Source organism: Ochotona princeps, chromosome 2 (genome assembly GCF_030435755.1).
Source record: "Ochotona princeps isolate mOchPri1 chromosome 2, mOchPri1.hap1, whole genome shotgun sequence".
Classification (NCBI taxonomy): Eukaryota; Metazoa; Chordata; class Mammalia; order Lagomorpha; family Ochotonidae; genus Ochotona; species Ochotona princeps.
The window spans coordinates 3,095,258-3,121,032 of NC_080833.1; the positions used below are offsets into that span (position 1 = coordinate 3,095,258).

At 64.9% G+C, this 25,775-nt stretch overlaps 1 protein-coding gene across 12 annotated transcripts; it reads left to right on the plus strand.

Moving 5' to 3' along the window:
• The first annotated feature begins 1,946 nt into the window (after window positions 1–1,946).
• On the plus strand, window positions 1,947–25,531 carry ESPN (espin). Of its 12 annotated transcripts, XM_058674538.1 has the most exons (16): window positions 1,947–2,421; window positions 4,650–4,843; window positions 11,046–11,232; window positions 11,315–11,497; window positions 11,592–11,723; window positions 13,507–13,708; window positions 14,433–14,704; window positions 16,930–17,091; window positions 17,182–17,377; window positions 18,256–18,282; window positions 19,312–19,457; window positions 19,532–19,792; window positions 21,264–21,404; window positions 23,682–23,761; window positions 23,862–23,873; window positions 24,698–25,531. In XM_058674538.1, the coding sequence occupies exons 1-16, from the start codon at window positions 2,128–2,130 to the stop codon at window positions 24,840–24,842; spliced, it is 2,634 nt and encodes an 877-aa protein (XP_058530521.1). In that variant the 5' UTR covers window positions 1,947–2,127; the 3' UTR covers window positions 24,843–25,531. The 12 variants fall into 12 exon arrangements, with proteins under 12 accessions (XP_058530521.1, XP_058530526.1, XP_036350333.2 ...); XM_058674543.1 differs by lacking the exon at window positions 23,862–23,873; XM_036494440.2 differs by lacking the exon at window positions 21,264–21,404.
• Window positions 25,532–25,775: the final 244 nt, after the last annotated feature.

Here is a 25,775-nt window from a genome sequence, read left to right on the forward strand (position 1 = left end):
TCTAAGAAAAATGAAGGGGAACCCCTGCTTCGGTGGCCCCAGCTCCTGCGTCCTAGCCTCTCAGCAGGCGTTGCACATCCAGGGCAGGTCTGGCATGCATGCTGGGAGTTCCAGCACGTGTCACTGTGCTCTGGGACTGTTGGGGAAGCCCCCAGGGTGGACACAGCAGGAAATGCTGGCTCCCAGGCTCAGCCACGTCTTCTGGGGGCACACAAGGCTGGTCAGCAGTGGGCGTGTTCACACCTGAGTTTACCAAGATATTGCCTGTAGTGGGAACAAGTCTGGGGCATCCACCTGGACCACCACACAGCAGCAATGTGTCACCTGGGCACGGCCCACAGATGACACCTCTACTACCTTCCTGGTGAGCTTCCAGGACCAGGAAAGAGGTGTTCGGCAGGACTCTTCAGCTCTGGAGAAGGCACAGGGGAGGCCCCCTCCCCACAACCTGCTGGCCACTGCATGCACTCCTCTCTGGGCTTGTGTCCACTGCTCCAGCCCCCCCGGCAGCCCCACCACCCCACCCTTGTCTGCAAGCCTTGGGGGTATCCAGTGGCCACAGGAGCCAGCGAGGCCAGCTAAGGAGAGCAGAAGTCTTTGGAGAAGCAGGTGGCAGGTGGCCACGCATGACGCAGCTGCAGGGGTTACCACACAGCGCTTCCAGGTGGCAGCCCAAGGAATCGCATCTGACAGAACCTGTGGAGACTAGCACTAAAATTCCCAGGGTCTCTGCAGGTGGCTTCATCCCACAGCCTCCTTCCCAGCGATGCCCTAGGCTGGGCGCAAGCAGTCGGCTCCGCCTGCGTGGATCCTCACCAGGCTCCTGCTGTAGGTGCGACTGGGAGGGGAAAGCATGGCTTATTTCTTTTTCTTTTCTTTCTTTTAAAGATTTATTTACTTTTATTACAAAGTCAGATATACAGACAGGAGAGACAGAGGAAGAGCTTCTGTCCGATGATTCACTCCCCAAGTGAGCGCAACGGCCGGTGCTGTACTGATCCGAAGCCAGGAGCTCTTCCAGGTCTCCCACACGGGTGCAGGGTCCCAAGGCTTTGGGCCGTCCTCGACTGCTTTCCCAGGCCACAAGCAGGGACCTGGGTGGGAAGTGGAGCTGCCAGGACTAGAACCGGCGCAGACATGGGATCCTGGTGTGTTCAGGGCGAGGACTTTAACCGCTGCGCTATCCCGCCAGGCCCGTGGCTTATTTCAAGGTCCCAGCTATGCTGGCTGCCCCCACCCTGGCCACTCTCCCACCTGTGCCGCCCACCCCACTCCTCCAGCTCCCGTGACCTTGTCTGGTGGTGGTGGCCTGGCTCACGTGGCCCGCCGGCGCCCTCCATGCCTTGCCGGTCTCCTCAGGCAGGACCTCATACCCCTGCTCTGTCTCCTGTGGGGTTGTCTGGCTCAGGCCCTGGCCCTGCTGGTGGCCTACTCTCCCTGTCAGGGAAGGCGGCTCCGGGCCACCTGATTCCGGGGTCGGATTGCACCAGGCATCCCTGTAGCTTCTTCCCTCTGGGAGGAAGATCTGGAAAGATCCGCGGGGACAGGGACTTGGCACCCTTGGCACTTGGGGGGAGGCACCCCCAACCCTAGGTCTGGTCCTCTCTCAGGGCCTCCGCGAGACCTGGCCCTCCTCTCTGGCCAGCCCCACAGCACAGCCTGGGGTGGACCTGTCCTTTGCACCCTCCTCAAAGATGCTGTCCCTGGTCCCCCAAAGAGCCGCATTCTAACCCCTCGAATTCTAACCTCGTGCGGCCGCTCTCTGCGTCTCGGTGTCCACCTGAAAGCAAAGTAAGGAGGGAGGCAGCGGGCTCCCGCAGGCCCTGTGGCCAGGCGGCGGGGCCGGGCGGAGCCTGGGGCTGGCGGAGGGGAGGTCCTGACCGAGGGCGGCCCCGGGGCGGGCCCGAGCTTTAAGGCCCGAGCCCGCGGGATCCCCGCCCCAGAGCGCAGCGGAGGCGGAGCGGAGCGAGGAGTCTGGAAGCCCAAGCCTGGCAGGCAGCCGCTCCGCCTCCCCAGCCCGCACTGCCCCGACGGCCGCGGCGAGGGCTCCTGCGGGCGCCCGAGGGGACACGCATGGAGCCCGCGAGAAGGCTCTGAGCTCCGGGTCGCGGCGCCGCGGGCGGCACCATGGCCCTGGAGCAGGCGCTGCAGGCGGCGCGGCAGGGCGAGCTGGACGTGTTGAGATCGCTGCACGCCGCCGGTCTGCTGGGACCCTCGCTGCGGGACCCCCTGGACGCGCTGCCGGTGCACCACGCGGCCCGCGCCGGCAAGCTACACTGTCTGCGCTTCCTGGTGGAGGAGGCCGCCCTGCCCGCCGCGTCCCGAGCGCGCAACGGCGCCACACCAGCCCACGACGCCGCCGCCACCGGCCACCTGGCCTGTCTGCAGTGGCTGCTCTCACAGGGCGGCTGCCGAGTGCAGGTGGGTCCATGTGGCTCGTTGGGTTGGGCGACCAGGGGCTTCCTTCCGGGGGCAGGGCTCGGGCCCAGAGGGGTGGGCAGGGATTGGCCCACCCTGGCTCCCTGAATTTTGGGTAGGGTGAGCTCCGTGGCAGCCCCGTGCCAGGTGGGGCTGGAATGCGCGCACGGAGTGTCCGGGCATCTGATCTACCCAGCGGGCAAGCTGGTGGGGTGGGAAGGGCCGGCGCAGCAGGGTCGAAAACCCTCCAGGATTAGGGCCGGAGGAGGATGGGCCGGGCTGCAGGTGTCTGGCGCCAGGACACAGGGGAAGGGTAGTGGGCCCGGACCACTGGGGGTGTCACCGCAGGGTGTCAGGCCAGTGGGGCCTCCTGGCTCCAACTCCAGACATGCCTCCTCCCCCAGGCAGGGGCATGACTGCCTCTCCCAGGCCTGGCTGCACAGCAGGGAGGCCGGGGGGCGGTGGGGGAGCTGGGGCAGGTGCACCTGGAACAGGCAGTACAGGGCCCTCAGGCGTGCATTCCTGCCATGCTGGAGGCCAGTGTGTGGGCGTCCAGAGGACCAGGCCTCAGCAGGAGGGCAGGGCACAGGAATTGGGGTGCTGTTCTGGTTGCAGGGGCAGCCAGAGGAGGGAGTAATGGAGTGACAGGATGCGGACAGCCATGCAAGCCCTGAAGCTGGCCATCACACCCCACCCCCTGCCCTCAGAGGATGAGGCCCCCTCCCTCTTAGATAGCCCATCCTTATCTCCTCGCTGGCCCTGTTATCAGGGGTTCCTGGCCACATGGCCCATACCCCGTCTTCTGGGAGGTGGCACGCCTCCTGGCTCTCAGTGTCCATGCCTGGCCGGAAGCCTCCCTGAGCACTGCAGAGGCGGGCGGGAGAAACAGCAGGTGCCCTTGTACCCAGCTTATCAAGTCTCCTGCCTTCAGCCCCCGGCAGGCTCGGGGGCCCAAGTGTGGGGGGATATGACCTCGATCCTCGATCCACAGGACCAGGAGATAAGCAGCTTAGGGCGCAGGCCCTGGCACGTGAGGCTCCCAAGACCTGCACAGCCCTGACGGCTCAGGGACAGGCCAGGGGCCTGTGGAGTTTCCCTTCTGCCACCACCACCCAGAGCCACCAGGGCCTCGAGATCCAAGCCTGAGGGTCTCAGCAGGGATTCCCACACACCTGGCCGGGGTCACCTCCAGCCGGGGCACAGTACATACACCTGTCAGTCGCCGGTCCTCCCTGGGCTGCCGGGCATATGGCCAGGGCTCAGCGTCCCCCTCCTCATCAGGTCTGGCCGCTGCCAGCCCTTGACCCTGGCCTGGCTCGTGACCTGCCCACTGTGTCCCTTTGTTTGTGTCGCCCCCGCAGGAGCCGTGTGTCCTCTTCCCACAGGAATCTGCCCTCCTCAAGCTTGGCATCGCTAGCCTGTGCCTTCTGCCTGGGCCATACTGTCCCCACAGTGCGCTCTGTCCACACTGCCCAGTGCTCCTCCCCCAGCTGCCCCAGCCCCCTCCCCATGTCCCTGCCCACCTCTCTGTGGCTCCTTGTGGTTGGCACCACGGCAGTGCTGTGTTCTGAAGCCAGTGTCCACTCTCCCAAATGTGCCAGCCTTCTAGCCCAGATGTCACCCGAACACCCCCACCTGCCCAGAGCCCAGGAGTAGCCCTTCCTTGCAGGCTGTGCCCCTGACAACAGCACAATGTGGGGGTACACAGATGGCACATTCAGTGGGGCCAGGCCCACCTCCTCTGAGTCCGCAAGCTCACCCGCCCCTGCACCCCCCCCCCCCCGCTGACTGCTCAGGCCTGTCCTCCATTTCTCCCCAGGGGCCAATGTACTGCCTGTGCCCATGTCGAAGCCAGGGACAGCCGCTAGACGGCAGTTTTCTGTAGAGGTTGGGTTATTGAAGTCCACCAGGGTGACCCCTGACCCTGCTTACCCTGGCTACTCCTAGGCTCTCGTCCAGGTGTCCCTGAGCCCTTGGCTGTGACTGAGCACTGGACTCCTGCCACGGAGACCAGACACCAAGTCCTGGGCACCTGCTGGGCATGGGCGTCTCCTGGTCATGTGCCTACAGGCCTGTGATGCTACTGTGCATGGACCGAGATACAGGAAGAGACACTGCTGAGCGTGGCCCGGGCTCCACTCCAGGAGGCCCCGCTCCGACTGTGGGCGGCTGGGGGTGGTCTGGGCCTGGGGCAGTGGGCTATGGGACTCTAACTGGCTCCCTTCCCACAGGACAGAGACAATTCTGGTGCCACAGTTCTGCATCTGGCTGCCCGCTTTGGCCACCCTGAGGTGGTAAGCTGGCTGCTGCGTCATGGCGGTGGGGACCCCACCATGGCCACAGACACGGGCGCCCTACCTGTCCACTATGCTGCCGCCAAAGGAGACTTCCCCTCTCTGAGGCTGCTCGTCGGGAGCCACCCTGAGTAAGGACACCCGTCGGGCCAGGAGGGTGGACCAGGGCCTGGCGGTGGCGGGGGGACAGTGGTGGTGCTGGGGCCTTGCTGTGCCTCTCCAGGACTCCTGGGAGCTGTGGGGGGTGGCAGAGGGCCGACCCTCGCCCATGCCCAAACCTGTCCTGCAGCCACTGTCCCCAGGCCCTGCAAGCAATTCTTGCTCCCCCACCTCCACCCTGCACCCTCAGCATGAGGGAGGGGAAGGTGGGAGAGGCTGGCACACACAGGCAGGGTCGCGGCTCCTCCCTCGGGGTGCTGGCCAGCCCATAGCTGGTGACTCCGCTAGCCCTGGGCCCATGCTGGTCTGAGCTTCAAACTTCCTGATGGCACAGGCCCATTAGGTGGGGCTCAGGGCAGGGGTCACATGGGAAGGGGGAGAGGCCCTTCTTGGGTGCTCCTGAGGGAGGCAGAACCCCTTGGGGAACATTGATAAAAGGGCTGCCAGACCCAAGGGGCCTGGGCCTGAGCAGTCAGTCACAGTGGATGCTTACACCAAATGACCCCAACTTCAAAAGACGAGTGGTCTGGCCTGTCCCCACTGGTCTGTTGCGTAGAACATCAGCACAGCCATCAGCCAGGCACCAAGAGCAGGTGGGAGATTAGGAAGCATAGTGGGTGCAGGGAGTGGCCTCAAGGACTCGGAGGCCCTGGTGTGGCTGGAGCAGGCCCTGAGGACAGGCTGCACCTGTCTCTGTTGTTAAGCAAGGATCTGTTTGGCGGGGGCACAGCAGGTACCAGCTCTGGGGTTAGGATTGCTGCTTGGACACGGATATTCCGGATCTTGAGCTTGGGTGAAGTCTGAATCAGGGGACTTAGAGAAGGGGGGCCGAAAGACCGGCAGGTCCTGCCCAGCACCTCTGCACCCTGGTGGCTGCGCCCCAGACTCCTGCTGGACTTTTGTCCGTCCAGCGGGAAGCCAGGAGCTGCACGGGTAACATCCCCAGGCCATGGCGGATAGTCTGGCTGCCCCGCCCTCTCACTTCCACTGACTCCTCGCGGGCGGGGTGGCCCAGCAGCCAGAAAGCCCTCTTGCACCTGCTGTGTCGTCACACCTGACTGCCCCTGAAGGCCAGCCTGGTGGCAGGGCCAGTGGAGCCCAAGGTGGTGCTGAGAGGGCTTTACACCCACCAGGGCTGATGAGGCATGCCGGCCTCAGGGTCGTCCCCGCAGAACCAGCCAGGATCCCTCCCAAGTTCCAGCTGGGGCCAGACCCTGGAACACAGGCCTAGGTGCCTTGGGGCCTTTTCAAGCCATGCCATGTGCTGGGTGCGATTGGGCCCTGGAGCCCATTTTGTAGCCAGATGGCCTGGGCCACTGAGCTGCCAGCCCCCTCCAGGAAGTCACCATGAATGCTAGGAAAATGGACAGAGGACATGGCTCCCATCCCTGTGGCAGTGTGGGACCAGCTAGAATGGGCTTGGGCAAGTGGCATGGCTGGGCATCACGGTTGGGGGCTGGTGTGCCCACTCAGCCTACTGCCTTGGGGATGAAGATCCCAGAGCTGGGAGCTGGGGTGGGCAGAGGCTGCACTGTGCCCAGCAAGAGGCCCCCTCTTAACGCGGCAGCACTGTGTCCCAGCACCACTGTGAATCCTTGTGAATTATTGACGAGGGCTCAGCTCGCTCCCTGGTGGGTGGGTGAGCCTGAAAGGGGGGGGAGCTTGTACCTACCCGTGGGAAACTCGATCGTGCCCAGGAGGCTGTGGGTGTCCGTGGGCAGCAGAGAAGCCAGAAGCCTGGCCAGCCTGGGGCGGACCTAGCTGATGCTTGCTATACCTTAGGGGGCTGGGAGGTCTTGGGGTCACACCAAGGCCTGCCTCTGCAGGTTCTGGGGCCCAGGGGCCACTTTGCACTCACATTGCCTCCCCCAGGTCTGCTCCGGGAAACCAGTTGGCCCAAAGATCACTATCGCTATTCCTGTAGGCTCCAGCCTTCCACCCAAGCTCTTCCCCAGCCCCAGGGACTGGAAAGCACCCTGGTCCAATTTAGGATAAGCCTAGAGCAGCTCCCACCCTGCCCGCCCGTTGTCTGCCCTTCCTCTGGCGCCACCCCCTATGGCCCAGCCGCCTCATAGCTCCGTCAGCTGGACTCGGCCACAGGTGAGCAGCCGGGATCCCTCAGTAAGCCATTGAGCTGCCTGCCTCGGCGGGCTGGCTGACAGCTGTGGTTCCCAATGCCTTGCTGTGTGGCCTTGGGCCCACCGTACCCCCTCTCTGAATCCGTGCCTTGCCCTAATCACTTGGGAGTCTGCCCCTTTGCCCTCACTTCCTGCGAAGCTTCGTGGAGACCAGGCCATGGGTCGTCGCACTCTGCCCTGCCCCAGGCAGTGGGACTCTCTCATTTTTGGTACCTTCCCCAGCCCCATGTCAGCTGACCCTCGGTGCTTGTCCAGGCCACCTTCCCAGGGAGGAAGGTGGTGGTCATCCTTGGCCCCTCTGGGTTTGGGGAAGGACCGTTCGCCCCATCTTGTCCCTCCAGTCCAGCCTGTCTTTGGCGCAGGGCAGTGACCACCCCTCCCCATGACTGGTCTGCCTGCCTCCACCGTAGCCCTCACCAGTCCAGCCCTGCCCCAAAGCTCTGCTCACCACCTGTAGAAAATCAAGTCACAGCTCTGGCGCTGTAGCGTAGCACACTAAGCCTCCACCTGCAGTAGCAGTCTCCCAGATGGGCACCAGTTTTAGTTCTGACTGCTCCGTTTCCAGCTCCCTGGGAAAGCAGTGGAAGGTGGCTCGAGTGCTTGGGAAACCCGGAGGAGGCTCTGGGCTCCTGGCTTAGCTGTGGCCATTGCAGCCGCTTAGAGAGTGAACCAGTAGCCAGGTGACTGTCTCTGGAACTCTACCTTTCAAATAAATAAAACATTAAGTCTAAATAAAAATAAATAAAATCTAAACAAACAAAAAAAAGAAAATTCTGCTCCATCTCTCCTCCTCTCTGTACATCTGCCATCCTCCAGGCCTCTGCTCACTGCCCCGCCCACACCCCACCCCAGCAAGGCCACCTGGGCCTGATCACCCCATGGTGTGCCCCCTTCACTGCCTCCCTCCGCCGTCAGTGGGCACCCACACTTGGGTCTGGCTGTGTCCTGGCAGCCTCCCACACTGGCACGGCCAGGATACATTTTGCTAAACTCCCTTGACCCTGACAACAGCCACAAGTCTTAGAGACACCCCAGCCCCCATTCCTTGTTCCTTAAAATAAGAAACAGATTTCTTTATTCATTCAAAAGAGTTAACAGAGGCAGAGAGACACAGAGAGAGGTCTTCCATCTGCTAGTTTACTCGCCAAATGGCCGCAGTGTCTGCAGCTGGGCAGGCGGTCTCCCAGACGGGCGCAGAAGCCCACCTCTGCCCAGGCACATGACAGGGCACTAGACTGAAAGCGGAGCAGCTGGGCCTTGAGCGGGTGCCCATGTGTGATGGCCAGGAGGTGGCGCTACGCGTTATGCCACAGCAGCAGCCCCTCCTTGTTCCCTTGGTCTAAGTTACTAACTAGTTACAGTTGGTCCTTATCTTGCCTTTTCCTCGAAGGAGACCAAGTCCCAGTTGGAGCCTCAGATCTAAGACAGGGCTTGAGCGGCAGGTGCCTCAGGGATGAGTGTGGGCAGGGAGACGTGAGATCTACTCCACCCACAGTGGTCCGAGGCAGGGGGCCGGGTGGTGAAGCCAGCCTCAAGCTGGAGAGGTGAGTAGCTATGGGGCACAGATGGTCCCAGGCAGGGCCTCGAGGCTGCCTCGCCAGGCAGGTACCATCAGAAAGGAGGTGGCACCCTGGGGCACACCCACGTACAAGGTCAAGGAACTAAAGCGCCTGGCCAGTGAGAACGGTGAAAGTCAGAGAACTGGGGTGGGACACCTAGTGGGAAAAGTTGGGTGGCTGTGGCCAGAGATGCCTGTGGGTGGGGACACAGGGCGAGACCCCTGGAGAGCCGGGATGGGGAGCTGCTCCAAGGTACCAGACTCGCCCTCTCCCTCGGCTGGGGAGGGGCCAGGCAGTGGCCACGCCCTTTGCCAAGGCAAGAGGCAGAACTTGGAGGTTGGGGGCTCCTGCTAAGACCCTGCCTGGGCAGGCTTGGTCCCCCTCACATGTTGTACTGAGCGTGAGAGCTTGGGCTAGAGCTGGGCGGGGGTCTGGAGGACCAGGGTCTGCCCTGCCATCCTGTCCTATCAGGAGCTGTGCTTGGCAGGGCTGGAACCCCCCAGGCCAGCAGTGGGCACAGTGGGGATGTGTCCTGTGCCAGGGGTGTGCCAGGCCTGGGGCTCTACAGGTGCGGCCCACAGGGCCAGAGCGACCATTACGGGGCCCCAGCAGACTGGTCAAGCAGCAAGGAACACAGTTTGGGGGTGAGCTTCCCCTGAGCCTGGGGCACCCCCTGGCCACATCCCAGTCCCACACAGAGCTGAGTGGGCTCTGGGCACGAGGCAGGTGGCCATCCCGAGTAGTGGGAGCAGTGTGGACGGTAGCATCGGAGACAAGTGGGCACCTGTCTTGAGGGCAGTGGGGACCTGGGGGGAGGTTGAGCATGCCAGCCATTCAGACCTGGGCCTGGCCAAGTGCCCTGGTATCAGCTGTAGTGGGGAGGTGGGCCGGTGGGCTGGGGGGATTTGGCTGAGTTTGTGTACAGCGTTGAACCTCCAGAGAGAACTCGGGGGGCCTGTGGGAGCAGCCCCGTCTGCCCTCTGCTCCCTGGAGCTCAGCGCCCGCTGAGCCTCGGCAACAGGCTGCTAAGTGTCGCCATGAAATATTCAGCAGTCAATGCCTGCCGCGCCAGCGGGCCCCGTGTGGGGGCGCTGGGTGACACGGGGCCGGGCTCCAAGCCATGTGGGCGGGCCCTGCTTGCTGGCCACCCTGGGGTGTCCAGGAGGCAACCAGGCCCGCCCCTGCTCCTCCCATGAAAATGCAACACGCTCACCCAGGGCCCCTGGGAAGAGGACCGTCCATGTCTAAAGGAAGATGGGGCAGCTAGGGGGTGCCTTGGGGAGAGGGGGACAGCGGATGGAGGACCTGAGCTTCTGGGAAATGCGTTACATGCTGGGACGAGAGGGTGCATGGGCAGATGGAAGGGGAGGAGTGGCCTGATGTGGGTGCTGGTGGGCAGACTGGAGGCCAGCAGCTAGACTGAGTGAGTGAAGGCTTTAACGGGTGGGGGTGGAGCCTATCACTCATTGTTGGGTAGAGGGCAGGAGGCAGGTGGTTGGACGAAACTGTTTCTGGGGCACAGAGGGCTGACCGGAGCTGGAGGGTGCACAGCCCCCACCTTGACTTAAGCTGGTGGACTTGAAGGGTGGACACACCTGGGCATCGCGGTGGGAGGGGGAAGTGGAAGGGGCGCCACCTAGTGCCCCCTGTGGTAACTGCACCCTGCGCTGTCCATAGGATTCTGCACAGGGAGCCAGGCCAGCTTTGCAGTTCCGGTTTTAGGAGCCTTCTGGGCTCGGGGAGCAAGAATGAGATGCAGTACAGGAGACACGGGCCCTTTTAGCCCCAACGCCCCCTCTGCTAAAGGGGATGTGACAATAGGACTTCGAAGAACCTGTGGGAGGTGGGAGGGGGCAGGCCTGGTAGCACTGTGGATTAAGCCCCTGTCCCAACTCTACATCCCATATCAGAGTGCAGGTTCAAGTCCTGGCCTCTCCACTTCCAATCCAGCCTCCTGTTTATGCACCCTGGACGGTAGCAGAGGGTGGCTCAAGTGCGTGGGCCCTGCAGCTCACCCTGGAGAGCCAAATGGAGTCCCAGGCCCCTGACTTCAGCAGGGCCCCTGCCCTGGTCCTTGCAGGGGTTGGGCGAGTGAAGCAGCAAGTGGAAGATTCCTTCCAGGACCAGGCGTGTCAGGGCCACACGTTCCAGCACGGGGTCACCAGATTTGCAAGAACAGCGGGGTTCCCTTTGAATTTCAGACAGTGCTTAGTGCCCTCTGTCCATGCCACTTACTCGGGTTTGACGGAGCCTCATCTTGTGCTGCTGCTTCTGGTCTGTCGCCTGGGTCCCTCATGGTCAGCCAAGCCTGGCAAACAGTGTGGGCACAGGGCAGAGCAGGGCAGAGACCGCCAAGTTCTGTTCTGAAGGTGGAATTAGGACAACCCTGGCGGAGCAGGGGTCTGCTCCGAGTGGGCTGGTCGGAAGGGCCTTGGAGTGGAGGTCAGGTGCTTGGTGACCACCCACCATTTCCGCAGGGGAGTGAATGCCCAGACCAAGAACGGTGCCACGCCCCTCTACCTGGCGTGCCAGGAGGGCCACCTGGAGGTGACGCAGTACCTAGTACAGGAGTGCGGTGCGGACCCGCACGTGCGCGCCCACGACGGCATGACCCCACTGCACGCGGCCGCGCAGATGGGCCACAGCCCCGTCATCGTGTGGCTGGTAAGCCGCGGCAAGGGGAAGGATTTTGGGGACCCGGGCGGGGGGCGGGCTGTAGTCGAGCCCACGCTCCTCTCCCGCCCAGGTGAGCTGTACCGATGTGAGCCTGTCGGAGCAGGACAAAGACGGCGCCACGGCCATGCACTTCGCGGCGAGCCGCGGCCACGCTAAAGTGCTCAGCTGGCTCCTGCTGCATGGTGGCGAGATCTCGGCTGACCTGTGGGGCGGGACCCCGCTACATGACGCCGCGGAGAACGGGGAGCTGGAGGTCCGGGCGCCGGGCAGGGGCCGGGGGCCGGGAGCCGGGGCGGGGCCCACGTGCCCTCTGCCGGATGCGTGTGCTGACCACCTGCCCCTTGCAGTGCTGCCAGATCTTAGTGGTGAACGGCGCGGAGCTGGACGTCCGCGACCGGGACGGGTACACGGCCGCCGACCTGTCCGACTACAATGGCCACAGCCACTGCACTCGCTACCTGCGCACTGTGGAGAACCTGGTATGCCGCGGGCAGCCTCTCCTCGGACTCCCGGTGGTCGGTGATGGTACCCCCTTGACCAGGGAGGAAGTGGAGGCCCAGGGACCTGAAGTCCTGTGTTCCAAGGTGACCACTACTCCGCGTGGCTGATTGGCCGAGAACCTGCTGCCCGCTGTGGGGGTGGGGAGCAGAGGCTGAGAGATGGGGGAAGGGAGATGAGGGGCTGCAGGCTCTGACAGGGTGCTGGGAGACCTCAGGCACTCAGTCCTCCTGTCCACAGCTGTTAGCTCATTTATCTCCGCTGCTGTGAGGCAGGTAACGTGGGGGTCTTCAGGGACCCACAGTCACACGGCCACCTGCCCCAGCCTCTCCAGTTTCCATCTCCTCCCTTCAGGGAACCCCTGTGGCCAGGCACGGAACAGTGGCAGAGGGAGGGCTGGGTCTCACAGCTCGGAAGGAGCTGGCCAGCGCTAGGGCGGGCCTGGCCGCTGAGGAGCTGCACAGGAGGCCCCTCGGGGAGGGCGCAGAGAAGGACGGCCCTGTGCCCTGAGCACCAGCCTGCTCTGTGCGTCAGCCGGGTCTGCCAGCACGTGAGGCTGCCACGGCCTGGCCTGAGGGAGGGTGAGATGGGCTGAGCCCGCTGGCCGGGGGGGCTATGTGAGCAGGTGTGACCACTGCAGCTGAGCTGTGGGGGAGGTCCCAGGGGTCCCGGAGCACCCCCACCCCAGTGCAGCCAGCGCCCTGAGTTCTGGTGGGCAGGTCCCCTGCCTGGCACTGGGCGTGGGCTTTCCTTGTTCCTCTTCCCGGTGGGAGGGATGCTTTGCACCCATGGTGTTTGCTGGCATGTCACTGACTTTGTCCCAAATGAGAGGACTGGGGAGAACAGCCCCACTGACAGGTAAAAGCAGAGAAGTCACAGCCGGTGTCGGGCAGGTGGCAGTAGAGCCCATTCCCTCCCTCTGCAGGCTGTGCCCACAGTGTTCAGGGGCAGGGGTCTGTGGGCACAGTGCTACCATCAAGCAAAGTGCAGCTTCAAGGGTGGGCTGCCCTGGCCAGCTCCTTCGATGCCCCCTTGGCTCCTCGGGCAGGCAGCGGGGCCTGGCAGTGCCAGCTGTGGCAGTGATGACTTCCAGCCACTGAGGATTCTGGCCCAGAAAAGGCAAACAGTCCCACAGAGCCCCTAATTACAGGGCCAATGAGCGTGGCCGCTGAGCTGTTACCTGGTGCCAGGCAGCCTCCCTCTCCCAGGGGGCCTGTGACACTTCTCAGGCTGGGAAGGGGCACGGGGCAGGGAGGAGCAGGCTGGGCAGGCGGCAGCAGAGCCACAGCGGCACGGTCGGCATGGGCAATGTAAGGAGGGCCCCCTCCCACAGTGGGCACGAGCGGGGGCGGGGGCAGGCTTAACAGCCTGGGTTCAGGTGCCCATCCCAGCTCAGCTGGGCCATCCTGGCCCCTGCCCTCTGCCCACTGGCCTTCACATGACAGGTTGGGCCCACAGCGGGAGGCTGGCATGGGTTCAGCCCAGAGACACTGGGGTTTGCAGCCGGATAATGGGGGTTTCTGCAGCTACGGGGCCTGCAATTGCTCCCCACTGACGTGCTGGGGCCAAGCCCTCTTGCCCTCTGGTGAGGAAGGAAGGTGGGGAGCGGCAGCAGCCCCAGCGCCCTGTCCTCCCAGTCAGAGGGACAGGAGTTTCCCAGAAAGCCCAGGCCCTGCTGCTGGGGGTGGGGCTCAGGGGCAGCTGGGCGGCAGTCACACAGCAAAGGCCCCGCAGACTGGCTCACGCTGCTTCTTAACCCCGCAGAGTGTGGAGCACCGTGTGCTGTCGCGGGATCCGTCCACCGAGCTGGAGGCCAAGCAGCCTGACTCGGGCATGTCCTCGCCCAACACCACTGTGTCAGCGCAGCCGCAGAACTTCGACCTGGGCTCACCCGCCAGCACCCTCTCCAACTACGACTCCTGCTCCTCTGGCCATTCAAGTATCAAGGGTCGCCGTCCTCTGCTTGGTGAGTGGGCTGGCCAGGGAGAGGGAGCAGGGTGGGCTGACCACCCTGGGAGGGGCTGGCCTTCCTGATGAGACACAGGGGCTGGGGTGGGCACACACACATCACGCGCCCCCACACCCCTTCACGCCCCATCTCCTCACGCTCAAAGGTCACACGTGTTCGTGTGTGCATGCTGTGTGCTACACCCAGCATTACCATGCTGCAGCTGTGCAAACACACACACACACAAAAGCACCGTGCCCGCAGCCCAGCACAAACAGAAAGCTGGCTCAAACACGAGCAGATGCCCTGGCAGCAGCCAGGCGGGTAAGCACCCACCTGCCGACCACACCCTGAGCATGGTCCTTGGTGCACCCGCAGTGCGTGCTCTGCGCCACCAGGGGGTGGCCAGCAGGGCTGGCAGAGGTGCCTGGCAGTGCACGCTGCACCTGCCATCCTGGACTGGACCACTCCCCGCCCCAGGTGTCTCTGTCCTTCAGCCACACCCTGGGCCCCAAAGCCCCCCTCTCTCTTGCTTCCTCTCCACACCTCAGCAAGTGCGGGACTGGAGGTGGGCAGGGCCAGGGGGAGGAATGGACCAGCACTGCCAGGGGCTGCGACAGGGTACACGGAGTGACACTGTGGTTCTGCCTGGTTGGCGGGCACCTGGAGGCGGTGGCCTTGGTCCTGGGAGACGGCTTTACTGCACACCCCCAGGGCCAACTGTCCCCTCTCCCCTTCCCAGGACTGCCTGGTGCTGGAGCTGCCGACATGCAGAGCTACATGGACCTGCTGAACCCAGAGCTGGGCCTACCTCGGGGCAAGATGGGGAAACCTCCACCTCCACCCCCTCCCCCGAGCTTTCCTCCACCACCGCCGCCTCCGGGCACACAGCTGCTCCCGCCCCCACCACCGGGCTACCCGGCACCCAAGCCTCCAGTGGGGCTCCATGCGGCTAACATCTACATGCAGACCAAGAGCAAGCTGCGCCATGTGGGGCCCGAGAGCCTCAAGGAGGTATTAAGTCCACCCACCCGCATCCCCCCGCCTCTTAGTGGTGAGGCTGCACCGAGGGGGACCGGCTGGGCTCCTGGGCACAGGATGGGTGTCCTTGTGTCTGCGGTTTCTGGCTGGTCTCTGAGGGATCAGGGCTGGACGCTGCCTCCTGGAGACTGTTGGGGGGTGGAGTGGGAACGCGCTCCTGGGCTGGAACGGGGGCTGGGCCACCTGCTATGCAGAGCGTGGGTGGTGGCACCTGCCACAGCCCGGGGCTCAGGTGGAGCCCTGGCCCCAGGGGGCTCAGGTGGGAGGGGCTGGTGCTGTGGCAGCCTGGAGGAAGGAGCAGAGATGAGGACCCTGACTGGACTTGAGGTGCAGTGGCTATGGAAGCTGCTGCCCCCCACCCGCTGGGGACAGGGCTAGGGAGAAGAGGCGTGTCCGGTTTGGGCACCTGGTGCCCCAGGCTTCCAAGACCTGCAAACTCCTGCTTGGGCAGAGGTCTGCTCTGGGTCACTCAGGGAGACCCAAGGAGGCCCTGGATATTAGCCACAGGGGGCACAGGGCTAGGCGGGGTGAGAGGCCAGCAGCCAGGAGCCGTGTTGGCAGACCCTTGACCTTAATGTTGTCTCAAACCTGGGGTAAATGCACAGGGTGGAGCTGAATAAAGCAGTGGGGGAGGGATGCTGAGCCTACAGTTCCACCTGCTACCCCAGCCTAGACTCATGGATTTCCCCTTTCATCTTGGGAGGTGGAAGGGACTAGGACCTGCCGCAGGAGATCTGGGGCCTGGACTCTGCGTGAGGCAGCGAGCACAGCCCAAAGTCCCTGGGAACCGGCGCCCTGCTGGAAACCCCCTCCCCACTCCCGGAGCCCCGCGCCCCTCCCGGCTGCGTGCGTGCTGGACCGCAGGTTCCCGGCCGCTCCACAAAGGGCCTTTTGTGTGCCCACTTGCGCCCCCGCGCGCGCGGGGGTGCCCAGCCGCGGGCAGGGGCAGGGTCGTGGCGTCCGGGGGCTACGGGGGGCGCAGAGGGGACGGGCTGGCCCAGAAAACAAATCCTGCGGTGTCGCGTTTCCTGCAACGTGAGCCTGGTGGGGCGGGGTGCGCGGAGGGTCTGAGGCCACCGCGGGGACGCGCGAGGCGGGGGGTAAGACAGCGGACAGCTCCAGCCAGGCCACCCGGCCTTCGGCCGCACAGCAGTCGCCTCACATCCCTGTCCCCGCGCTGGCCGTAGCGGGGGGCAGCCGTGACGGGGCGGGCCGCTGCACTGTCACCCGAGCCTCCCCGTCGCCCTTGAAATCCGAAGCTCGGGCGGCCGCGCTGGTGTCGCTTACGCGGACGGCGACGGTTTCCAGATGCGGGAGGAGAAGGGCGGGGGTGTGACCCATGGCTGCGGGTCAGATGTTAAGGGGCTACACCGCGGGTCGGGGTCCCGCCAGCCCCGTGCCGGTCGAGTCGGGGGCAGGAGGAGGGAGCTGTGTGGGAGCGTGGGCGTTTGCCGGGGCCCGACCTCGAGGACAGGAGCGCAGGGGGTGGGACCACATCTGGCCCGGGGGCAGGCAGCCAGGTGTGGCATCAGGGACCGCCGGGGGTGGGGGTCGCCCTGGGATTGGTGCACCCCCGGTGATGTCAAGCCGGCTGAACCGATAGGCGCGGGTGGGCGGGCGCGGACTGGGCTGTAATCCGAGAGGAAGGATCAGGTAACGCAGGTGCCCGGTCCTTGCCGCCCCCGCTGCCAGGTGCACAGCGGGGGGCCACCGGCACAGTCGCAGGTAGGAGCCGCCCGGCCGCCTCTGGCCTCTGGCGGACCGAAACCCGACGGGGCACTGGGTCTCCGGAGTTCCCTCCGGGCTGCGACCCCCGCAGGGGAGGGTTCGGCGGGGCCTGCAGGAAGGACGGGGTGCGGCCCGGGCCTAAGCTCTGACTGGGCTGCCCCTTCCCCGGCTCCCCCTGGCGTTTGGGCTGGGCCACCCCGCCCCCGGGCCCGCCCCCTCTAGCCTCAGTGGGGGCCCGTACCCCTTGGTCCGCGCCCAGAACCCCTCCCTCGAGTGCTGGCCGAGCCTGCCCTTCCAAGGCTCCCCCACACTGTACCCCGCTGACCCCCGTCCTTAGAAGGCGAGGGGCTGCGAAGGCGGCCGGCTGCGCGCCACTGACCCGATAGGTTGGCACACAAGGGAGACACAGAAGAGCTGTGGGGGGCTCACGGGGCCGCGCCCGAGCCCCACCGGCCCGCTGTCTCCCGCAGCCCAGCTCCCGCGACGGCCTAAACGGACTGCGGAGGCAGGACTCCGGCCGCAAACCTCGCGCCTTCAGCAAGCAGCCCAGCACGGGGGACTACTACCGCCAGCTGGGCCGCTGCCCCGGGGAGCCGCCGGTCGCACGCCCGGGCATGGCGCACAGCGACGAGGTGCGGGTCGGGCAGCCCGCAGCCGCCGGCCTCGCGGGACCTGGGCCCGCCGCACGCCCCTCACTCGCAGGCCCCTCCGATCGCCCGCAGGCCGCGTTGCTGCCCGGCGACCACGTGCACAACGGCTGCGCTGCGGACCCCAAGGCTTCGCGGGAGCTCCCGCCGCCCCCGCCGCCGCCGCCGCCCCTGCCCGAGGCCCTGAGCTCGCCGCCGCCTGCCCCGCCGCTGCCCTTTGAGGGCGCGGGCCCGGGCTGCGGGCAGCGCCGCTCCTCCTCGTCCACAGGCAGTGAGTAGAGTCGGTGCCATCCCTGAAGGGCAGGGAGAACAGGACACCGTCCCCAGCACCTAGGCCCCACTGAACTCTGGGTTTCCTCCCGACCCCTTGCCCAGCCCTGGACCCTAAGGGAAGGCTCAGAAAGCGGGTCTGGGATGTGTAGCTGACTGCTGACCACCACTCCCCCCACACACACACATCCCCTGTGTCTGGTGTTCCAGGAGAGCTATGGGGAACTGGCTTCAAGGAGACCAGGCTGCTGGGCAGCCTTCCTCCCACCTGGGCTCTGTTTCTCTCCCCACCCCCTCCTGGTTCCTCCAAGCAGGGACCTGAGCCTGTCCCCAGGCAGCCAGAGTACACCATGCTCCCCTGGGCGTCTGCACCCCCATGGCCTTGTGAACATGAGCTGCTTTTCCTGCAGGATGGGATAGTGCCCTACCCAGCACCAGGGATTCTAGGAGGCCTGGGAGCAGGTGCCTGAGTGCTGGGGCAGGGACTGTATGGGGGGGAGGCGCGGGACCCACCCCCTCCGTCATCTCTCTGAGCTGCAGCCCAGAACCCACGCGGTCAGTGCAGCCTGCTACAGGACCAGAGTGGGATCCAAGGGGCACACAGACAATGGGCTTCCCCAGGCACCCCCTCCCACCAAACCTGAGCTGGGTGCCCTTGCCCAATATAGTGCCAAGGCAGGGGCCCCCTGAGGGGGCCAGCCACAGTGGGAGCTAGACACGCCTCCCTTGTGGAGCCAGTCTCAGAGAAGCCCCTCCTCTCAGCCCCCTTCCCTCCCAGGCCCTCTGGCTGACTGCCTCCCACCCTCCCTGTTGTCACAGGCTCACGCCTGTCCCCTGTTGCTCCTAACTTCACTGTCCCTTCTCTCCTCTGATCCTTAGAAGTGAGAGTCCTGAGACACAGGAAGAGTGAGTAACAGCGCGCGGCTCCTGGCTGAGGCTGCGGCGCAGGGAGGGAGGCCTGGGAGCCAGGCAGAGGGGCCCTGCTCCCCTCACGATCCCCGGCTGGCTCGGCTGGCCCGGCTGGCGGCTCTGCTTAAACCAACGAACCGGCGGCCCAGCTCTCCTCTCGCCCTGCCTGGTCTGGCTCTGGGATCGCAGGCTAGGCACCCGAGAGCCACTGGCCAGTTTGGTGCCTTTGCCCCTGACCTGTGTCAGTCTCCAGATCCCCTTTCACTTCTGCCAGCTGCTTTGGAAAATACAAGCTCCGCCCCCAACATTTGCATGCCACCTGTCAGGGCCCTTCTTCCTGGGAGCCCCTGTCCGGTGTCCTTAGCTGGCTCCTCTTTCCTGGATCCCTCAGAGCTGAGCAGCGCTTTGCCCTAAGTGTGCTCTGCTTGCAATCCGTGTGTCTACTGTGCGTCTGTCTGTGGGGTGGGAGGGAGAGGCAGACTGGATGCCACCACCTCCGGGTCCCACCTCCGGGTCTATGGCCTCTATGGCTGCCAAGGCTCCAGTCAGCCCGGTCCAAGGGTCACTGGGCTCCGCTGATGCGCGGAGAGGGCCAGTGGCAGACTCCACCCTGGCTGGGCTGAGCTCGGGAAGCCGGGACAAAGGTCAGTGGCTGGCCACAGGTAGTGTTTCAGAACCCAGTGACAGTCAACAGTGGGGTGGAGGCAAACACCAGAGTCCCCACGGCCAGCCTGAGAGCCACCATGAACTGCCAAGGGCCTCCTGGTGGGGGCCCTGCACCCCGTGAGTAGGGCTGGGAGGATGCTGGTGCTGCCTTGGGCCAGGAGCCAATGACCCACCTCTGGGGACCCCAGAAAGCACCCCGAGGAACTCTGGCTTCACAAGACTTGCCTTGGGCCCCAGGGAGGGCTCTGTCCTTCCTGGCTTGGCGAGGGGACTTGGCAGAAAGCAGGGGGAGCGGGAAGGGAGTACTGCAGAAACTCTGCCCCACGCCTGGCCAGCACCCTCTCTTCTGCTTCCACACAGGCACCAAGTCTTTCAACATGATGTCCCCGACGGGCGACAACTCGGAGCTCCTGGCCGAGATCAAGGCGGGCAAGAGCCTGAAGCCGACGCCACAAAGCAAGGGGCTGACCACGGTGTTCTCAGGCAGCGGGCAGCCGGGCTTTCAGGTAGGCGCCCAGCTGCCCATTCCCCCGCCCGCCCCGCCCTGTCCCGCACTCAGGCCCATTTCTTCTCCCCATAGACTGACTCGCCACCACCCGTGTCGCCTGCGCCATCACCGGCTCGGAGTCCCACCCCACCAGCCACGGGGCCGCAGCCACTGCTGAACGGGAGCATGGTGCCCGCACCGCCGGCCACGCCTGCCCCGGGTGTGCAGCTGGACGTGGAGACCATCATCCCCACGCACGATGAGCAGGGCCGGCCCATCCCTGAGTGGAAGCGCCAGGTGATGGTACGCAAGCTGCAGCAGAAGATGCAGGAGGAGGAGGAGCAGAGGCGGAAGGTGGGTGGGGCGGGGTCTCCCAGAGCCCCTGGGCCCCTGAGCCAGCACCCGCTACCCTGGGGAGAAAGGCAGGGTCGCCGCCCTCGTGGGGCTGGTCCCTTTGTGGACACTGCAGAGCTGATCCAGCCAAGTGCTGGTGCTCTGTCCGCGGAGGCCCCGAGTGGGGCTGGGATCCAGCTGCATTGGGAAGGGGTTCCAGGGAGGTACTGATGCAGTGAGCTGCCAGGCCCAGGACCCTCGCTGCCACTCCCTGAGCCTCACCCAGCTTTCGTCTCTAACCGTCATGGCTGTGAGGATGACTTGCCGTGGGTGCTGTGTGTTGCATATGCCGTTGTACTCTGGGGTTCCCGGGTGAATACATTGAGGGCTGCTCTCCAGGTGACACAGTGTGTGTGTCTGTGTGCATGTGTGCCAACACTTCAGCGCCTCCTGGGTGATCAAACAGGACTTGCTGTGACAGAGGGGGTTGGCCAGAGCTGTTAGAATGCTGCCAGGGCCGGAGCAGGGGGAGCCCTGCTTGGGCTGGAAGGGGTGTTGGGGCAACACCTAAAATGAGGCTGAGGTGAGCAAGAGGTGGCAGGAGCAGGGAGGGGTTCAGGACAGTGGGTAGGAGCAGGGAGAGGTGTGGGGCAGTGGGCAGGACACGGTGCGCAGAGCAGAGCTCAGGAACTGCATGAGACGAGGCTGAACTAGGGTGGTGAGGGGGGAGCAGTGACGGGGGGCCTCCCAAAACCTGCCTCGCTGCTTGGAAGAAAGTGGACTTTCTCTCCAGCAAGTGTTGGGGGGTGGGGAGGGCAAGCATAGAGTGCCAGCCAGCAGCAGCATCCTGTCTGTGTGTGGGAAGGCTTGCAGGACGCCCCGAAGAATGAGCGGGCAGAGCAGCCCTGGTGATGGGCAACGCAAGCTAGTGGAACTGGGTGTGTCCATGTGGGGCGCCCCACGAGTCGAATGCTTTGGCCCAGTAGCTAAGGAAGGGAGCCGACAGTAGCCCAGTCCAGCCCAGGGGCCTCTCAACACCTAGACATGCAAAGAAGAGGGCTTGGACCACAGGGCAGCCAGAGAAGGGGCCTGCAGTGGTGTCCAGTGGCAGGCCTTGGCTGGGACAGCAGATGGCCTCCCGCCCATCAGCCGCGAGGCCTTTTGCATATTCCTTGGGTGGTGTAATGAGGTCCAGGTCCAGCGTGGAGATCCCATCTGCTGGCTACCCTCCTTGCCTTAGCAGCCACAGCCAGCTGTGCGCCACCCCCATCAGCGACCAAATGGACACTGACTTGAGCCCGGAGCGACCGCCCAGGGCCTGGGCCGAAGCGTAGCTCCAATAGCAGCTGGCCCGCCCGCCGGCCAGGACAGATGCAACCTCCTGAACTCATTACACCACCCCGGACATGCAAAAGGTCCCGCAGCAGCAGCGGCGCGGAGCTGGTCCAGAGGGCGACGCGCCTCCCCCCCTCTCTTGTCTTCTCCGCCTTAGCTGACGGCCGCTAGCTCGTGCTGCTACCCGCCCGAGGGCTGGAGGTACTCCCGAGAGCACAACGGCATCCTCGGGCCCTTCGGCGAGCTCATGACCGAGGCCGACATCCTGCGCATCGAGCAGCAAATCGACAACCTGCAGGTACTGCACAAGGCGCACAGGCTGCAGGCGCGCCTGGAGCAGCTGGAGCTGGAGCTGGAGCAGCTGCTGCCCGTCTCGGCCGCCCTGTCGGCGCGGCGCTTCACCGTCGACCCGCGCCGCATGCACGGCCGTGCTCCCAGCTTGCCCGCCTGGTGCAGCAAGATCTCCACGCTGCTCAAGAGCATGGCCACACTGCTGGCCGCGCTAGGCGGCCGGCCCGCGCACCTGGCTGACCTGTTGACTGCCGACACAGGCCAGCCGCTGGCGCCACTGGCAGATGCGCCCTGGCAGCCAGGGCCGCTCTGCCTGGGCCGTTCGCATTCGCTCAGCTGGTGCCGCGAGGCCGTGGCGCGCGAGATCCTAGAGTGCGGTGTCTCCGTGCGGCACCTCCGTGCCACCTACGAGCAGCGCGCCCAGGGCGCAGCGCCCACGCCCAGCCCGCGCCGCAAGCTCTCCCAGCCAGACTGCGAGCCCATCCAGGAGGAGGCCTTCTTGGATGCCGGCGGCGAGGACCAGTGCGTGGCGCCCAAGCACCAGGAGGCACTGCCGGAGCCCGAGCTACCGGGGCGCAGGCCGTCGCTCGGCGCCAGGCTGAGTGGCGGAGTCCAAGACTACATAGACATGCGCAAGGAGCGCATCGTCTATCTTTTCCTGGAGCACTGGCGCAAGTGGGCTTTCCGCGGCTCCGGCCGCCACGCCCAGGCGCGCCTGCGAAGGCTTCTGCCCCGAGTGGTGGCCGCGGGCTCGGACTTGAGCCTGTACCCCAGCCCCGACAATGTGAGCACTTGCCCGCCACCGACGGGCAGCGGCACTCAGTGCACTCGGGACGAGCAGCGGTTGCTGCACCTGCTAAGGCAGCGGCAGGTGGTGGGCGAGCTTCTGGGCCGCTGGAGGAGTCTGCTGCGGCAGGTGCCCGCGCAGGTACCGCGCGGCCAAGGCCAGGGGCCCGGCCTGTACTGGCCTGAGCACTTCCTGCCGCCTATGGAAGATGGCACATCCCGGAGCTACGACAGCCTCACCCTGGACCTCTTCATGCTTGGCTACTTCCAGCTGCTGGAGCAGGGCCTGAGCCGTGAGGAGCGCCGATTCCGCCACCTGCTATGCTACGAGATGTTTGATCGTCTGGGCAGCCACCCGTGGGAGCACATCCGTCTCTTCCACCGGGTCGTGCTGGAGGAGGTGGAGACCGGCCAGCGTGGCTGGAGAGACGGCTTCGATGACCTCAGGCGCCAGTTCTTTGGAGAGAGCCCGGAGGCTGAACCAGCAGGGCAAGAGGCTGAGGAGGAGGAGAAAGAAGAGGGGACAGGGGAAGGAGAGAGAGACAAGGAGGAGGTGGAGGAGGAAGAGAAGATAAATAGCCCAAGTGCAGTGGAGGAGGAGCCCCCGGAGGAGGCAGCCCCAGCTCCAAGGGAGGCTCAGGCAGAGCAGCAGCGCGAAGCCCCTGCCCCAGCGCCGCAGCCCCCGCCTGCCGCGCCTCCCCCTGCCCCAGGCTCCTGCAGCCCTGAAGCCCCTGCCGAAGACCCCTTGGAGCTGGTGTCGGAGATGGGAGAGTTCAGTAACGAAGACATCTGCCGTTACATTGATCGCAGCTTCTCCTTCTGGAAGGAGAAGGAGGCAGAGCTGTTTGACACCTGAGAAAGCTACGTCGTGGGATTTGCCTCTGGATGCCTCTCGGATGGGCCCCGGAGCCCTGAAACCTGCAGGCAGCCTCAGAGCACCCCTGGCTGGCAGAACACAGGGCCTTGGCCCGTGTTGGTGGAGTGTGGCGTCCACCTCTGGTCCAGTGGCTTGGCCGGGCTCTGTGTGGAGCCGGGCAGCTGCAGCCCATCTGAGAGATGGACTGTGCACCCTCCTGGGGCAGTGGGGATGCTCCTCTGGCTTCTCACTGGAGTGCGCAGCTGCACCTTAGCCACGTGTGCCGTGTGCGTGTACAGCTCTTCCTCCTCTGTAACATCCAAACAATAAATTATTTGTGGTATGCTGCCTCCCCCCCGGTCATTGCCACTCCTCTCTTGTGGAGCTGATGTACACTTCCGCAGGAGGGGAGCAGACAGGGAGGGGGTGAGTCTGTGTCTCCCCAGGCGCCCTGGCCATCTGTGCACCTGTTCCTCCTCTGTCCCTACCTCTAGGCCGCTGGGAGGCAGGAGCTCCATGGGGGAGGACGTGACCTGGCGCCTGTTGCCCCAGCTCCTCAGGGCCTCCCAGGTTGGGGGTGCCCTCATCTTGGCCTGATGCCCCCAGCTGTGCTGGCTCTCAAGTTCTGTGGTTGTGTTTCAGGAAGAGGAGGAAGAGGCGCGGCTGGCCAGCCTGCCTGCCTGGAGGCGGGAACTCCTACGGAAGAAGCTGGAAGAGGAAAGGTGAGTCCCAGGCCAAGATGGAGGCCGGACCCCGGACCGGCAGACTGTCTCAACCGCTTCCCGAAGACACCACCTAACCCTGTCTCTTCTTCCCTTCCAGGGAGCAGAAGCGGTAAGTGTGGGGCGTGGCCCCGAGCTGCCACCCCAGGACCCCACCCACACGCAGGCTTGGTCTTTGACCCCTGCCACCCAGCCCTGTGTTGTCCAGGCACATTCTCCTGTGACCTGGCCTGGCTGATCTCAACAGTCTCCCGGTAACTCGGCAGCTGGCTGTCCTCTGAGGCCAGCTGCAGGCTCTGTGTCCTCCTAATCCACCCAGCAGGCCCCCACTGCCCACCTCCTGTAACCCAGAGACCAAACACCTGCCAGGGGATCACACCCTCATTCATCTGTTTCTCCCCCAAACTTCATTCCCCCTACCGGGAGGCTAGCCCACATATAACATGAGATTTCCCATTAGAAAAGCAGATAGGTGACCTTAATTTTAATTTAATCAGTCTGCCAAAACTATGATTTGAACAGGTAATCAGTAGATAGGAAATTAAACGTGTGTAACATCCTCCCCTCAGAAACACCGAAGGTGCACTTGACCCCCAGAACCTGCCAGCATTCCCAGGGCTCAGCAGCCGCGTGTCTGCTGGCTGTCCTTACCTGCCAGTGACCTGGCCCCCTCGACACTGGGTCCCCAGAAACCCAACCCTGCTTCCGGCAGCCCAGGTCCTGGCCCTGTTGTTGGGGCCCCTTGCACCCCGTGACCCTTCCTCCCGCCCAAGTGCCGCAGGGCGAGCCAGCGACCGTTTCTAGGAACCCAGCCCTGGCCTCAATGCACTACCCACTCTGTCCTCAGTGACCCAGACCCTGCCCTCAGGAGCCCTGCACCCTTGGTCCCCCTCCGCCTCAGTATCTGGCCCCCCACCTCTTCCACCCCCTCCCCAGAAAAGAGGAAGAGCGACAGAAGCAAGAGGAGATCCGGCGGGAGCGCGAGCAGTCCGAGAAGCTGCGGACGCTGGGCTACGACGAGACCAAGCTAGCGCCCTGGCAGCGACAGGTCATCCTCAAAAGGGGCGACATCGCTAAGTAGCAGCGGTCGCGGCCTCCCGCTCGCAGCCTCGCGCGCTCAGGGGTCGGGGACCCTCCTCTACCCCCGCCAGTCCCCAGCCCCGGCCCTGGCCCGGTCTGCAGGGCCAGGGCGGAAGGGCAGGGCGTCGCGCGGCCCCCACCTTCCGCGCCGGAACCCCTCCCCGGCCCCATCTTGCCTCCCGCATCCCCGGCCCCGCTCCCGCTGCTGACGCAGAGCGCTGCTGCGCGCTCGCCTGCCGCCTCAAGCACATTTGCATGTCGGGGGGCCGCCGTCGGGGTGCGCCGCGCTCCCCCCGCCCCGGCCCCATGGGCGGCGACTCCTGGTGCGGCCGCTTGCGCCCGGGAGCCCGCGGCGCTGGCGCATCCTGGGCGGAGGCAGCCCCGGAGCTCGGGCAAGGGGCTTTCCTGCGTCCCTGACCCAGATCTGCGCCGGCCCTGTCGCCGCCCAGGGTTTCCTCCCAGTCATTTGTTTACCAGAAAAAGATGAAAGCCGCCCCGTCGCGGGGCCGCCCCTGCGCCCCGACCCCGCTCCGCCGAAGTCTGTGCCGCGGCCCCAGCCAGGCCCCCTCGCTCGCTCAGAGCCCTTTTGCTACCCTGGTGGAGCAAGTGGAGGGTCGGGGGGCCTGCCGCCAGTGCCGCCCCGCCGCACCTCGCTCCCCACCCCCATTAAAGCTCGCTCAGTCGCCTGGTGCCCAGTTTCACTCTTATTCACTGGCAGCGCCGAGACTTTCTCTGTTCCCGGGGTCACAGGGCCGCTGGAGACGCACGAAGGTTCTAGGTGCCCCAGGCCACCCTGGTCTGCACTGTGTGGGGCACTGGTCCCAGGGTCCTGGAGTGGCAGTCTCTCGGCGTCCTCCCCTCCCCTCAAAATCCAATCCCAGGCCCAAAGAAACACCAGTAAGTCACTCTTCTTCGTAGGTTTAATACCGAGTTA

What these genes read in the sequence shown, in the direction of transcription:
- ESPN (XM_058674538.1), top strand. Translation starts at nt 2,128, where the DNA reads ATGGCCCTGGAGCAGGCGCTGCAGGCGGCGCGGCAGGGCGAGCTGGAC. An exon ending in GCATGGCGCACAGCGACGAG is followed by an intron (nt 17,092 to 17,181) that starts GTGCGGGTCGGG and finishes GATCGCCCGCAG; the next exon opens with GCCGCGTTGCTGCCCGGCGA. An exon ending in AGCAAATCGACAACCTGCAG is followed by an intron (nt 21,405 to 23,681) that starts GTACTGCACAAG and finishes GTTGTGTTTCAG; the next exon opens with GAAGAGGAGGAAGAGGCGCG.